The sequence below is a fragment of the Camelus bactrianus genome, chromosome 16, assembly GCF_048773025.1.
Source record: "Camelus bactrianus isolate YW-2024 breed Bactrian camel chromosome 16, ASM4877302v1, whole genome shotgun sequence".
Taxonomy (NCBI): Eukaryota; Metazoa; Chordata; class Mammalia; order Artiodactyla; family Camelidae; genus Camelus; species Camelus bactrianus.
The window spans coordinates 41,554,230-41,567,577 of NC_133554.1; the positions used below are offsets into that span (position 1 = coordinate 41,554,230).

Below are 13,348 nucleotides of genomic sequence, written 5' to 3' on the forward strand. Positions count from 1 at the left end.
TTAAAATATAATTTACCAAATGACTGAGTTATACCACTCCTAGGTATTTACCTAAAAGAAATGAAAGCATAAGGTCACACAAAGACTTACATTTGAACATTTACAGCAGTTTTATTTGTAACAGCCCAAAACTGGAAAACAAAAACAAATGTCCATCAACAGGGAATAAAGAAAGGGTGATATATCCAGACACTGGAAGACTAGTCAGCAACCAAATGGAACAAACTGCTGTATTACTCAACAATACAGATGAATGGCAAAATCGTTAACATGGAGTAAAAAAGGCAGGCCAAAGGTGGCAGGACAGGGAGTGGGCTAAATTAGTTTGGGATTAGCAGATACACACTACCATAAATAAAGCAGATTTAAAAAACACCCCAAAAAACAAGGTCCTACTGCATAGCACAGGGAACTATATTCAATACCTTGTAATAACCTATAATGAAAAAGACTACATATATAATATGTATGACTGAATCACTATGCTGTACACCAAAAACTAACACAACACTGTAAATCAACTATACTTCAATTGAAAAAAGAGAAAGAAATAACATTAAAACAGAAGTAGAATATCAGGACCAAGAAGAAGGGAAATACAAACATGTCAATTATGTGGGTTAACAGTCTTCCATGAATGAACTTGAAATTTGCCTCTGATTTTCCTGGCAGTCAAAGCACAAAAGGAAACACTAACAATTGTATAGCTGTCATTATTGGAAAGGAATAAGTATATCAGTTCCTCAGGAAAAACAAATCTTTTCTCAGCACTGAATTCTAAAATAACTTTTTTAACACAGACTCTATGCAAGGGACACTATGTGAAAAAATGAACAATAATCTTGAAAATGCCTTTATAACAGATGGCATTATACCACATAATATTAAAAGCTATCCAAGAAATATTACCCTAAAGTTATCTGTATGGTGAGACAAAATACATATATATCCCAATCCAAGAACGTTTTTCCAAAATTATAGAGAGAGGAATGTTTTATATATTGATAGATACATAATGCTTTAAGAAACTCTTTAGAACTGAGTTAAAATAATGCTAAATTAGGAAATGGTAATTCTTATTTTAAAAGGATCCACAAAGGATTTCTTTAAGCAGAGAGATCCCTACTTGTCTAACATATTCGCTCAACATTCAGTCTACGACAGAGAGACAAAGGGTCAGAGAAACCCAAGTGCGAGTGCAGCTGATGCAGCTGATGACCAAAGGCTGGAGTACCCTAAAATCTTGAAGAAAAACCCTAGATAAATGAGAACATGATACAAGCTATGAAAGTCTAATTTTAAGAAGACTAAATGATATATTAAAATATACATGCTATTAAATATATACATACATAGACATAGATGTATGGATATGAAAGGGAAATGGTCTAAACTGTAAAATTCGATTTATGTACATTTTTGGGATATTTCCAAAACAAAAAGTACAACAGCATGCTATAAAGCAAAGAGATTTAAAAGCTAAATTTATATTTGAACATTGGTACAGAGAACAAAGCTCTATAATTCTAGGATTAGCACCCCCCCGCCAAACAGACAGTGCTTAAGCAACAGCTCAACTTCATTTTCTTGGTGAGATTTCCTCCATTTGGACGACAGAATTGACCTGCTTCTGCCTGGTTCAAAAGACCTAACAGATTTATTTTTAGAGTGCTGCCTTGCTTCTTTAAAAGGACCCACACCAAAAGACAGTGAATGACAACAGCCAAGAAGAAATAAAACAGCAAACCTGCCTCTGTGGTCCTGAATGGTCATTCTCCCTTCCTCACTTTCCAAAGCCCACCTCTTTCCTCTCTGTTATCTAAGTTCTTCCTTCAAGATCCAACATGTATTAAAGCTGTTCTGTGCTGCCTGATAGGCCTCCTTTCTCTGGACTCAAAGTATTCCCATCCATTACATGCACCAGGCAGGTGGCTCAAAGCCACTCTTGCACAGGATTTACAGTTTATCAAGCTTCTCCTACTAGGCTGGAAACCTCAGGCAGGGTCTACAGTGCAGACTCCAATAAATCCCAAGCACTTATTGCAGTGCCAGTGATCAGAGACGATCTGTTCTTAGTACCTCTCTAAGCACTGGATCATTTCCTTACACACAGTCAGCACTTACTAAGCAGCTACTACATGCAAGGCCCTATGCTAGGCATTAAGTTTTCAAAGATGAACTAGACATGAACTGAACATTCAAAGAGTTGAAATCTAATTCCTGCAGGTACTATAAGTAAAAGAAGAAAGTGAAAAATTTAAGAGGCTGCTTTAAATAAATTATGAGACATACATACATAAAATAGCCATTAAAAAGGGTGAGTTAACTTTGTTTGTAATAATACATGTATACAAAAATGACAGAACAATTAAAGCTACTATTTACTGAACGCTTACTGTTTGCCAGGAAGGGGCACAGGGCAGAGGGGCAAGCAACATGCAGAGGAAGCAGAGGTGCAGAAAAAGGCTTTCCTGATTTCAATCCCTTCTGTAGGCCTGGCTATACCCTTGTCCTCAAGTTCCTTTCTAATTTAAGCTATTTCAAGATGGTTCTTATTATTTTCAAACACTCTTAGGGTAAAAAAGAATCAAAAGTAGGGTTGGCATTTGTCAAAACTCATCAAATTGAACACTTAAAATCTGTGCATTATTGTGTTATGTAAATTATAGCCTAACTTAGAAACAGTGAGGCCGAGACAGCCTGAATGTATGGAGGACACTGGTACCAATAACAGAAATATTGACACATTGTAAAATGATTGTAAATCAATAAAAAATGTTAAAAAAAATGACAGAAATATTGTGCACAGAAGGGACAGTTCTGGTGGGGCGGTGGATGATCTAGTGCACTGCCCAGGTCCCCCTGGGACCAAGGCACTCATTCTCCCAGCTGCCGGGAATGTTGGCAGCAACAGATCTCAGCTGATCCCTCTCTAAGACTTGCTCTCAGTTGAAGAAAAGCGTTTTCCCAATGTCACTCCCCTTCCCAGGAGTAACTCACATCTGACTGGTGGGTGGAGGCCAGGAGAGGTTATAAAGATTCAGTCTCTTTGGCCCATTCTGGGACTACTCTGAAGGGTTAGCTCCAGGCTCCTTACAGGACTGACTATGGTCTTTGTTACACCTGCAGTACAATTCAACTTCTCCCTGTGCCCCATCCTGCTTCTGTCATGCCCCTTCAAGTACTGATCCTGACAGCATTCCCTAACCAGTTGGTTTGCATCCTGGGGATGTAAATCTCCATCTTAAAAGTTTGCTTCCTGGGGAACCTGACTTGCAACACATGAGAAATCGGATGAAATCAATTTTGAATATGCGTGAGATTCCAGGTGAAAATGTCCAGCAAGAAGTTAGAAATGTGGTCTAAAGCTCAGGAAAAAGATCTGGGAGTGATACAGAGGTGACAGTTAAAACCAAGAGATTTTATGATACACCAATGAGAAAAGGCTGAAGAGAGGAAGGTCAAGACAGTTACTGTTGTAAGTGCTAACAACTAGGGTGCTGGATGAGGAAGGAAGGGAAGAATAGAGAGAACAGAGTTACGATCACTGAAAGCATTTCTGGAAAGTCTGCTGTCAACAGAGGCAAATGCTACCAGAAAAGCTAAGAAGAATGAGACACAACAAATGCTTAACAAGCCCCTGTTAATTGAGTTGAGTGGGACACGTGGCCTGCAGGATGCTTGGCTTTTGTTGGGCTGTCTTCAGCAGCTTCTGTCCTATGGCAGGAGGAACAGAATCTATCTGCGTGCCCTGAAGCAGATCCACTGTTAGGCTGGTAAGCAAAGAAAAGTTGAAATGGCCTAGTACATGAACCTGAGTGAGCCAAGACAGAGTTCAGCTGCTTAAGCAATTTGGAAGGAACCTCCTTCTGAAAAGCTTCTTTCAAGAGCATTCCCAGGGATCTTCTGAACAAACAGCTGGGATCCTTGAGAAGGATCACTGTCCCTATGGACCAAATTCAAACCTCAGTCAAACCCACAACATTTAAACATACAGAACTGATTCTAGCATATTTTTCTGGGGCTGGGGGTGGGGACACAAGGCCACAGGTACAAGGAGGGAGGAGGGAGATAATTGCTTAATGACATTAGCAACAACATCACTGCTTTGAATACAAATAAACAAACTCTTCTGGGCCTAAAGTAAATGGCATACCACACAAGCAGGTGTTACCTGACCTCCAGCCCTAGACCAGAGTAAACAGAAAGAATTTAACTTCTGCTCCTGTGCCCAACACAGCTATGCAATATTCTTCAGTGACTCACTGATTTTCCCTCCTTCCCTCTGGGTGTGACTGGGGGACCCCTACATCTACTTTTCTTGCCCCAACTCCTCCTGCCCAACCTGCAATCAAAGGCTAAGGCAAAAGACATCACAGACGCCCAAGAGCCGGTGTGGCTGCTTTTCCCACAGAGATCAGAAAACCTGTTGGAGTTCCAAAAGTCAGCACCGATTTCAAATCTGATCAGCAGCTCTGAAAGTCACAGTTACCATACAGCTGAATAAAATATTTTTTCATAAATTTAACGCCAGCGTGTCTGTGTTTGGAAACTTTGAAAATACATGTTGTATGGTTTACTGCACTGGAAAAGGTGCCAACAGAGTTTCAAAGGAAGGGAAGTGTATAACTGTTTCCTTTCAAATGCATTTTCCAATGGGATCCATTCAGGGAAAAGGCTGGAACTAACTAAAGCATTATTAAAAACTGTTATGGAAAGAGACAGGGAGATGGAAAAAGATAGACCCAAGAAAGTGAAATACATAACCAAGAATGAGACAGACATACAAGGAATAAGAAAAGGGATCTGGGCAGAGAGACAGGTTGGACGGGGAAGTGGGGTGAGATGGAGTTTTGTCTGGCAGTTGCTGTTCGTGGTCTGATACTGCTGCAGATCAATAGATCCAGGCTGCAGTGCTGCTGGCCCAGTGGCACAAGACAAACCACAGAGTTGGCTTCAAGTTCGCCACTTGCGAACTGCTGACCTTCAGTTTTCAAACCAAAAATATTCTTTGGGAAACGGTAATACCAGGTTCAGCCCAACCAGCCAAGCAAAAACAAGGACTACTAACCTGAAGTAACACCCTATTCAGTTACATCAGGCACCAACCCTTCACAGGCATCAACCGGGAAGTCTGCAAACCTGAAACCACACCCCACCAAAAACTAACTCCAGGTTCTGACTCAAGCAAACTAGGCTATGATAACCAGAAATGCTAAAACAAGTGACATGGTGTTTCCAAGTTGGCTTTACCAGGACCTACTCAAGCAGGAAGGCCAGTCCTCACTCACACAGCCAGAGATACGGCAATTCTTTCTGAGGTCACATGTCCATGACTCCAGTGGAATCTGCATGCAATGCTTAGGGCAGGGTTTGGTGCTGACTTACAAGCCATTACATTTCTAGACAGAGAATTAACAGTTTGTAGTGAGTGAGCTGTTTTTCTGTTCTTTTTCCCGAATTCATCTAAGCTAGGGTGATGCTAAAATTTATCTCCTAAACTAGGGTACTTGTGAGCGTGAAAGGGTGTGCTATTAATAACTCATAAACAGGGACTAACCCTGGGCAAACCAGGACTTACCGTCACCCTAACCTAAGCCATAGTAGCTTTTCTTTTCCCTGGGTCAGTATTATACAATTTTAGCTCAGAAGAATCTTTTTAAAAAGCCAGGACTGCTCCTGATTAGTGCCAAAGCATTTTCTTTTTGAGCTCCTCCAATGAAGAGGTAAACAAATCAATTAAGTTAACTGCAAAAACTAACAAGAAAGATTGGGCTGACAATCAGGATTCTGGAGAAGCTAAAAATTCCAGGCAGCAGCTTCAGGGGAAAAGGGAAATGTGCCACAGATGGAGCTGCTGAGGCTGATCCACCGGGCCTCTCGGTGCTAGGCCCTGATGCCTCAGCCAGCTTCAAACAGTGGGTGGAGGGTGGGCAGACCTTGGTGCAAGTTTGCCGAGTTCCAGGCCATCATTCTTGAGGGTGTAATAACCATGGGCTGTAGCACACATGTTGAGGGATGAGGGAAAAAAATAAACAGAGAGACAAAAGAATGAGGATGCACTGCCAATTTCAATTGTGCAGCTTTTATTTTTAAATGCTTATCAAGCTGAGAGAGAGCAGAGTTCTTGGAAAACAAGGTTTCCTTTTTTCCAATGCCAGCGTAAAACACCCTCAAGGACGGGCACTGCACAGCCTGTAACAACAAGGAACGTGGCTCTGCATCCTCCCAGCAGCACAGTCCACCACAGGTCCCACGCTGCTCTGATTTCGGCTCAGCTGAGAACTCAAAATAACAGGCCCACTGCCACTGGTAAAAACTGCTCTTTTTAAATTTTTTATTAATCTCCAAACTGGCTGTGTTAGAATTACAGCCCATTACCTACCAACTCTCTTCACTAATAAAATAAATTTGTAAAAGGCCTAATTACTACTTTTACTGAACTACACTGCCTGGGGATCAAGCACAGGAAGCCGAGGGCTCAACCAGCTGTCAGCTAAGGGATGATGGGGAGGGGGGTCAGGGGAGGACCTGGAGTCACCAGAAGGAGAGGATATGAGGGCCACAGATGAGCCTCAGAGCCCATGCTCAAAAAAAAAGGGCACTAAACAATGCTGTTGTTCTGAACAGCACTGTGAGCTTCCATGCCATCATGGCATTTCGGGAGGCCTGTCACGAGTTACACAGGCCTGTGCTGCCCACGCCCCAGCTCAGCAGAAAAAGAGAACTGCCGTCCAAGACAGATGGGTCTGGCTGGACTCTCAGCAGAGCCTGGAGACTCTGACCAGCAAGGAAACAAATACCCATGCTTCCCATCTATCCCTCTCTACCCTTCCACCCCTATCCAGGCCTCCAAGGAAGAAAAACACACAAAACAACAACAACAAATGCAGGCAATTGCACAAGAGCTGTACCGTGAAGGCGAGGCCGACTGCAACAACTTCTGGGCTGTGCCCTGCACCTCATCCCAGAACACTGATTACAAAGCTGGAAACGTTCCTCACAGGCTGAGCCAGTCAGCCCCTCATCCAGGGCTGGTGCTGAGAAGTCTGACTGGAAACCAGCAGTCAACTCTGACACACTCACTTATATAACAAAAGGTGTGTATTAAACAAACTAGCCCACTCTTAGACAAAAAGTAAGGACAAAATGTGACTGTCATTCTTAACTGTCCACGAAGAGCCCTCCTAGGCAAATCCTGTGCATCTCTGGGACTTTGATAAACAGTTTCTCCTCAGAAAACATTAAAAATCAACCATTGCCAAAGAATCTCTTTTTTAAAGAATCCTGATAAAAAAAAAAACCCCTGCTATAACAGGTGAGCTAAACCTGTGGCGGACATGCCTCTTGGGGGATGACCAGACTGGAACCTGACATTTCACTGAGGCAGAGGTTCTGCAGGACTCTCTGCATGTCACGTGCCCAACCCTAAAGGACTGAGGAATGATCTCAATGGGAAAAACCCAGCAGCAAGTGCTGTGATACCAAAGCCACAGCTCCATGGGCCCCTGGAGCCTCTCAAACTAGGCTGCCAGCTAGGGAGCTAACACTAGCTTTGGATAAAATGCAGCTCTGGTAGAGTAATTAATTTTTTTCTTAACTGGGATTACATTAATTTTCAAGGACTAATGGAGTCCAGCTGTAATGGGAAGAGCGGCTGCCGATGCACAAAGGCACTTGTGCGTACAACATTATAAACACACACATACATGCGTGCGCGCGCACACACACACACACACAGCCCTATAAAAAGGATCCACTATAACAGGATATTTTTAGTTTCTACAATGCTGCACTAAAAATACAGCCCCGGCTGATACATCATGGCAGAACTATTCTCTCTCTGTCCCTTCAGGAACAGTTTAAAACATTTATTTTTGTTTCCTTTTTGCAATGGTCAGAGTAGAGAGAGAAAATAGCAACTCATTGATAAGAGGAAACAAGAGAGACATGAAAAATTGAAAACTACCTAAAAACTCATGGAAAGGTTTATTTTATTAGTTCTTAATAAATATCTTGCAGATTTCCTCAGGAAATACACCAGATCACATGTAAAATAGTTTGATACTGATGTCAACTGCATCAACATATGAAGTCTATTAGGATGAAGCCACAGCAGGGTGATCAGCGTGCTGAAAAACTCCACAGTACTTGGGGGGGGGGGGGAATCTCACGGCCTTCCAAATTCTTCGAGAGGTAAAAAAGTCAGCCAAGACGCAGAGAGAGAGAAAGAGAGAAAAAAAAGATCCCACATCCTGCTTTCAGCTGCCAGCAATGTGAAGTGCCCAGAGATTAATTCTACGTCTGGCCTGGAAATGTGACTTTAAAGCATGAGGGAGGGGAATTGAGGGGGGGGGGGGCGTGAGGAGGAAAGAGGAAAGAGAAGGGCAGGCTAACTGAGGCTGGCAGCAGGCCACCACCCCCCTCCCAAAGCCATGTTTCAATGTAGACAGAAGTAAACCCCAACAGACAGCAGCGCCTCAGCCTGCCAGGGCCTTACACCAGCTGCAGCGCATCTCGCTCTCCACTCAGCCCCGAGCGCAGATGTTCCCTACAGCATCACTTCCGCTCGACTTTCTTTTAAAGAAATAGCACACATATGTGGAGGCATTTCCACCACTTCCCAACAGGACTCTCTTTGCCTTTAAGGGTCTCAGAGCAAGGACAAAATTCTGATGGCAGGTACCATGATGGCTGAATGAGCTGCTCCTGACTCCCTTGGAAAGGAGCATACTCCATGAGCTAAAGAGCATCAGTTAATTAATAGGAAGGTCTTTATAAAGTTGGCCTCCTGTTGTCTTTAGAGGGAGAGGCCCCCACAGTTTGGGGCTAAGAAAAAAGGGAAAAGTATGTCAAAGATTTTACTCCTGGTTTCCCAAAGTAGTCTCCTATAGTATCCCCATCTCAAAGTGACAGTTCTGATAGCTTTATCACCACGGAGCTTGCATAAGGCAGTCTTAAAAAATTTTTTTAAACATATTAACATTTTACCAGGAACAATTACTTGGCTGCAAGAAAGAAATTAATTTTAAAAAATGAACAGTTTGTTAATTTCCTACATGCCTAAACTCATTTTAAACAATCCCAGATCCTAATAAGCGAATCAACTGATCAATCATTACTGATCAAGTACCTAATTTTGAGGTCAGCCTTGAACACTGTTAGGGATTTCATAAAATATCACACAGTCTCTTGTTCTCATGGAGTACATACATACTCTAGTTGATGAATCTATGTTTTGCTTTGTTTTGTTGAGTAAAGGTAGACTTATTTAGAGAGATACATAATGTAGGCTGTTTCAGAAGGCAAGACAAAAGGCATGAGGTGTGGGGGTTGGGTGCTTAAGCTAAAGTAAAAGTAGATATACACTCCACAGACTGAGTGCGGGCGGTCTCCAAGGATGACGGAGCAAGAGCAGTCGAATCTATGTATTTCATGAAGCTAAAATAATTGCATTTTATAGAATAGCTGAATATTCTCTATTTGGTCTATTAGGTTATTGGTTCTTCTGGAATGAAAGAAAACAGAAGAATCAGCAATGTCAAAAGAGAACAAAACAAAACAGTAAATCCTCAAAACCAAAGTTGCTTTGTTTGAGCTGCAAGTTCAGGAGAAGAAACAATCTCCCTTCTTAAGGGAAACAGAAATAGTGGCAATCAGTGGCAAACATATGAGAAGGTTTAACTCAACAAATATTTATTAAATGTCTTCTCTGCACAAGGTACTAGTTATAGAAACAGATTTAGAAGTGGTTAAGTAATTTGTATGATATAGCAAATAACACAATCAGAACTAGAACCTAGTTTTACCTAACTTCAAATTTTTTGTCATTACAATTTCTAAAAATATTTTTCTTATTACAAAAATATTGTGAACATTACAGAAAACTACAAAAAATCAGAGAAAAAAGAAAATTAAAAACACCCATAATTCTACCATCTAGAGAATCATGATTAAGTTTTGATGTTTATTCATCAGTCTTTTTTCCTGAATGTATGTGTAATATGTATTATTTTACAAAAATGCAAAGTTCATAACCATGAGATCACATGGCCTTCAGAGAAAGGAGAGATCACATTTTAGGGAGCTGACCCCACCCTCAAAAAACAGTCAATCACCCAGGAAACAGAAACATGATGACCTGACTCCCTATACTGGGCAGCATATATTTGTTCCATCCCTTTAACTCTCTCTGAGCTCCTTGAAGAAAAGAAATTTCAGAGATATTTCATTCTCCTCTACGCTCCTTCTGCACATCTCCCAGCCCAAAACAGTCAGGCGCACTGACTCAGCAGCGATGCTTCCCTCAGTACACCTTCCACAGTGCTTCCAAAGCCACGACTAACTAATGCAAAGGGCAATTAGAATTACGGGAAACATTTGTAGCCAAATGTCTCTGGCTAGTCTGATCCCACGTGCTGGTGGCTTATGGGCCCCCACTGGAACAGCCTTACTCTCTTGCTATTTATTTAGCTCGACAGATGGTTTGCTCCAAGAGCTTTTGCTCTGAAATAAAGATGGTACTTCCTTAGTAAACTTCTGCTACAAACAGATGGTTCATTCATTAATGAAAAGCATGATAGCCACAAAAGGCAATCATATTCTTTCCTTCCTGAAATGGCAGGACAGCACAACTACTTATACACATACCCATGCTAACTGGCCAAGCCTAAGCTGTTCCCAGTTGGCAAGTAAGTCATCTGAGGTGAAGGGAAAGGTCTGACTTTGACAATGCAGTCCCTGATGTCTCCAACCTTACCTCACTCCAACTATGTACAAAAACGGGCTGATTTGCTGGTTGGGAACTTTTATATCTGATGCAAAAGATCTACACTCACATGTTGCATCATTTAATTAAGCACGTAGCGTTCCTCATATCTCCTACCAACTGAATGAAATTACAAATAGTGCTAAAATTCCCTCCAGCTGATGGAAATGAAAATATATTTGCAGAGCTAGTTAAAAACTTCTCCAGTGGAAAGTCCTTTTTAAGCTTAAGAGCAATGAAACAAATAATAAAAGAAAAAGGATGACATTTTAAAATATATAAAATCTTATAACTTTTTACATTAAAAAAAAAACCCATAACATAATTAGAAATCAAATACAAATAAGGAAACCACCAATGAATACTGAAAGGACTTACTATATTTACTGTTTGTAAAGCTCAAGTAATTATGAAATATTATGAAAAATATTAGGTTGGAACAGAAAAATGAGCAAAGAAACAGACCACACAGAACTATATATGGTTAATAAAACATACAAAAAGATGTCCATTCTCACCAATAATCAAAGAAATGGAATCAAAAACAGGACAGGCTGGAAGACAGTTAGGCAGTTTCCATATGATCTAGCAACCACACTCCTTGGTATTTAGCAAGCGATTTGAAAACTTACGTCCACACAAAAATCTGCACACAGATGTTTACAGCAGCTTTATTCATAATTGCCAAAATTTAGAAGCAACCAAGCTATCCTTCAGTAGGTTAACAGAAAAATCAACTGTGGATTATTCAGATAATGGAATACTAATTAATGCTTTAAAAAAAAAAAAAGAGCTATCAAGCCATGAAAAGGCATGAAGGAACCCTAAACACATATGACTAAGTGAAAGAGGCCGATCTAAAAAGTCTATATACTGTATGATTCCAACTCTATGACATCCTGGAAAAGGCAAAACTATGGAGACAATAAAAATAACAGTGGTTGCCTGGGGTTAGGCGGAGGGAGGGAGGAATAGGCAGAACACAGAGGATGTTTAGTGCAATAAAACTACACTGTATGATAGTATAATGCTGGGTACCTTTGTCAAAACCCACAGAATGTGCAACACCAAGAGTGAACCCTGAGGTAAACTATGCACGTTAGGTGATAATGATGTGTCAGTACAGGTTCATCAATTTTAACAAACGTACCACTCTGGTTCTGGATGTTGACAGTGGGGTAGGTTGTACATATTTAGGGGCAGGAGAGAGCATGGGAACTCTCTGTACTTTCCACTCAATTTTATTATGAATCTAAAACTTCTCTAAAACATAAAGTCTACTTAAAAAAATAAAGATAGGTTTTCTTCTATCATTTATTCAAGAAATTTATGAATGCCTACCTTGTGCCAAGGACTATAAAACATTAACAATACTCAATGCTAGCTAGCAAGAGGTGGTCACTGGGCATTCTCAAACACTGCTGCTAAGTGTGTAAGCTGGCAGAGCTTCTTAAGAAAGTAATCCAGCACTATGTATCAAAAGTGTTAAAAGACTTCAAAACTTTTAACCCCTAAACTGAGCTTCTAAAAATATATTCCAATAAAACAATATGAAAAGCAGACAATGGTTTTATGTTGCAAAGATGTTAATTACAGCAATATTTATGATAGTAGAAAAGTGGGAAAAAATGTGCAAAAAACGGTAATGATAACATGAATGTGAACATATTTACATTAGAACATTATTCAGCCACTGAACATGCTTACAAAGAATTTTATAACTGAATAGTTATAATAAATAAAAATAGTAGAATCAATTTTATATTCAGCATCCTTTCAACTGTGTAAAAAAAATTTGAATATTCACACATACATATAGGAAGGCATGTCACTGCTAGGAAGCTGGTTTACAGAGAGTTTCCACCTTTTTACTTATTTTTTCCTCTTTTTTTTTTTTTTTCAGTACTCAACCATACCAAAAAGGTTAAATCTTTTAAAAAAATTATTTAGCTTACATAAAACAGGACAGAGTTGCTCCAGTAAGGTGAGAGTAAAAATATGGTAAATGAGTAGAGAAGGAGAAATAAAAGAATATTTATGGGCAGGAAGAAAGGACAGAGAATAAACGATGAAAGATTTAGGAGACAAGAAAGGACAGAACTTATGCTGTATTCAAAGAAATTTTGCTTTCCAGAGCCCTGAAGACACTGGCTCCAGGATTAACAATAAATACCAAGGTACATTTAATGTATTTTAATGTTGGGATACAAAACACGTATTTGGAAATTACATTTTCAAAAGTGTCACCTTAACAAGAAAAACAAGGAAAGACAGTAAAATTGTGAGCAATGGCCCAAATAACAGATGTCCCCTAGCCTTGCCACTCGATCTTCAGTGTCCAAACTAACCTACTAACAAACTTTATTCTTGACTTGAACTCACTTCAAAAACCTATTTATTGAGAACTTACAGCACACCAGGCAGTTACAGATGCTCACAACACACCAGTGAATAAAACAAGTCAAGGATCTTTCTCTGCAGGGAACTTACACTCTTAAAGAGTAGTAAAGGAAAACAATAAAGAAATGCACAAAATGTAAGTCAATTACCTAGTATTTGCAAATAAGTAAAAGAAAAATT

At 40.2% G+C, this 13,348-nt stretch overlaps 1 protein-coding gene across 7 annotated transcripts in view; it reads right to left on the reverse strand.

Annotated features, from left to right (window-relative positions):
• The window catches only part of SMG6 (SMG6 nonsense mediated mRNA decay factor), a 191,306-nt gene that overhangs the window by 114,760 nt on the left and 63,198 nt on the right, over window positions 1-13,348 (reverse strand). The window contains exon 1 of one of the 7 annotated variants that reach the window (XM_074343232.1): window positions 6,915-6,981. The exons of the other annotated variants lie outside the window; for them this stretch is intronic. Coding sequence (XP_074199333.1) covers window positions 6,915-6,966 — 52 coding nt within the window. The 5' untranslated portion in view covers window positions 6,967-6,981. Of the gene's footprint in view, window positions 1-6,914; window positions 6,982-13,348 lie in introns of those variants that run through there. 7 annotated transcript variants of the gene reach the window in all.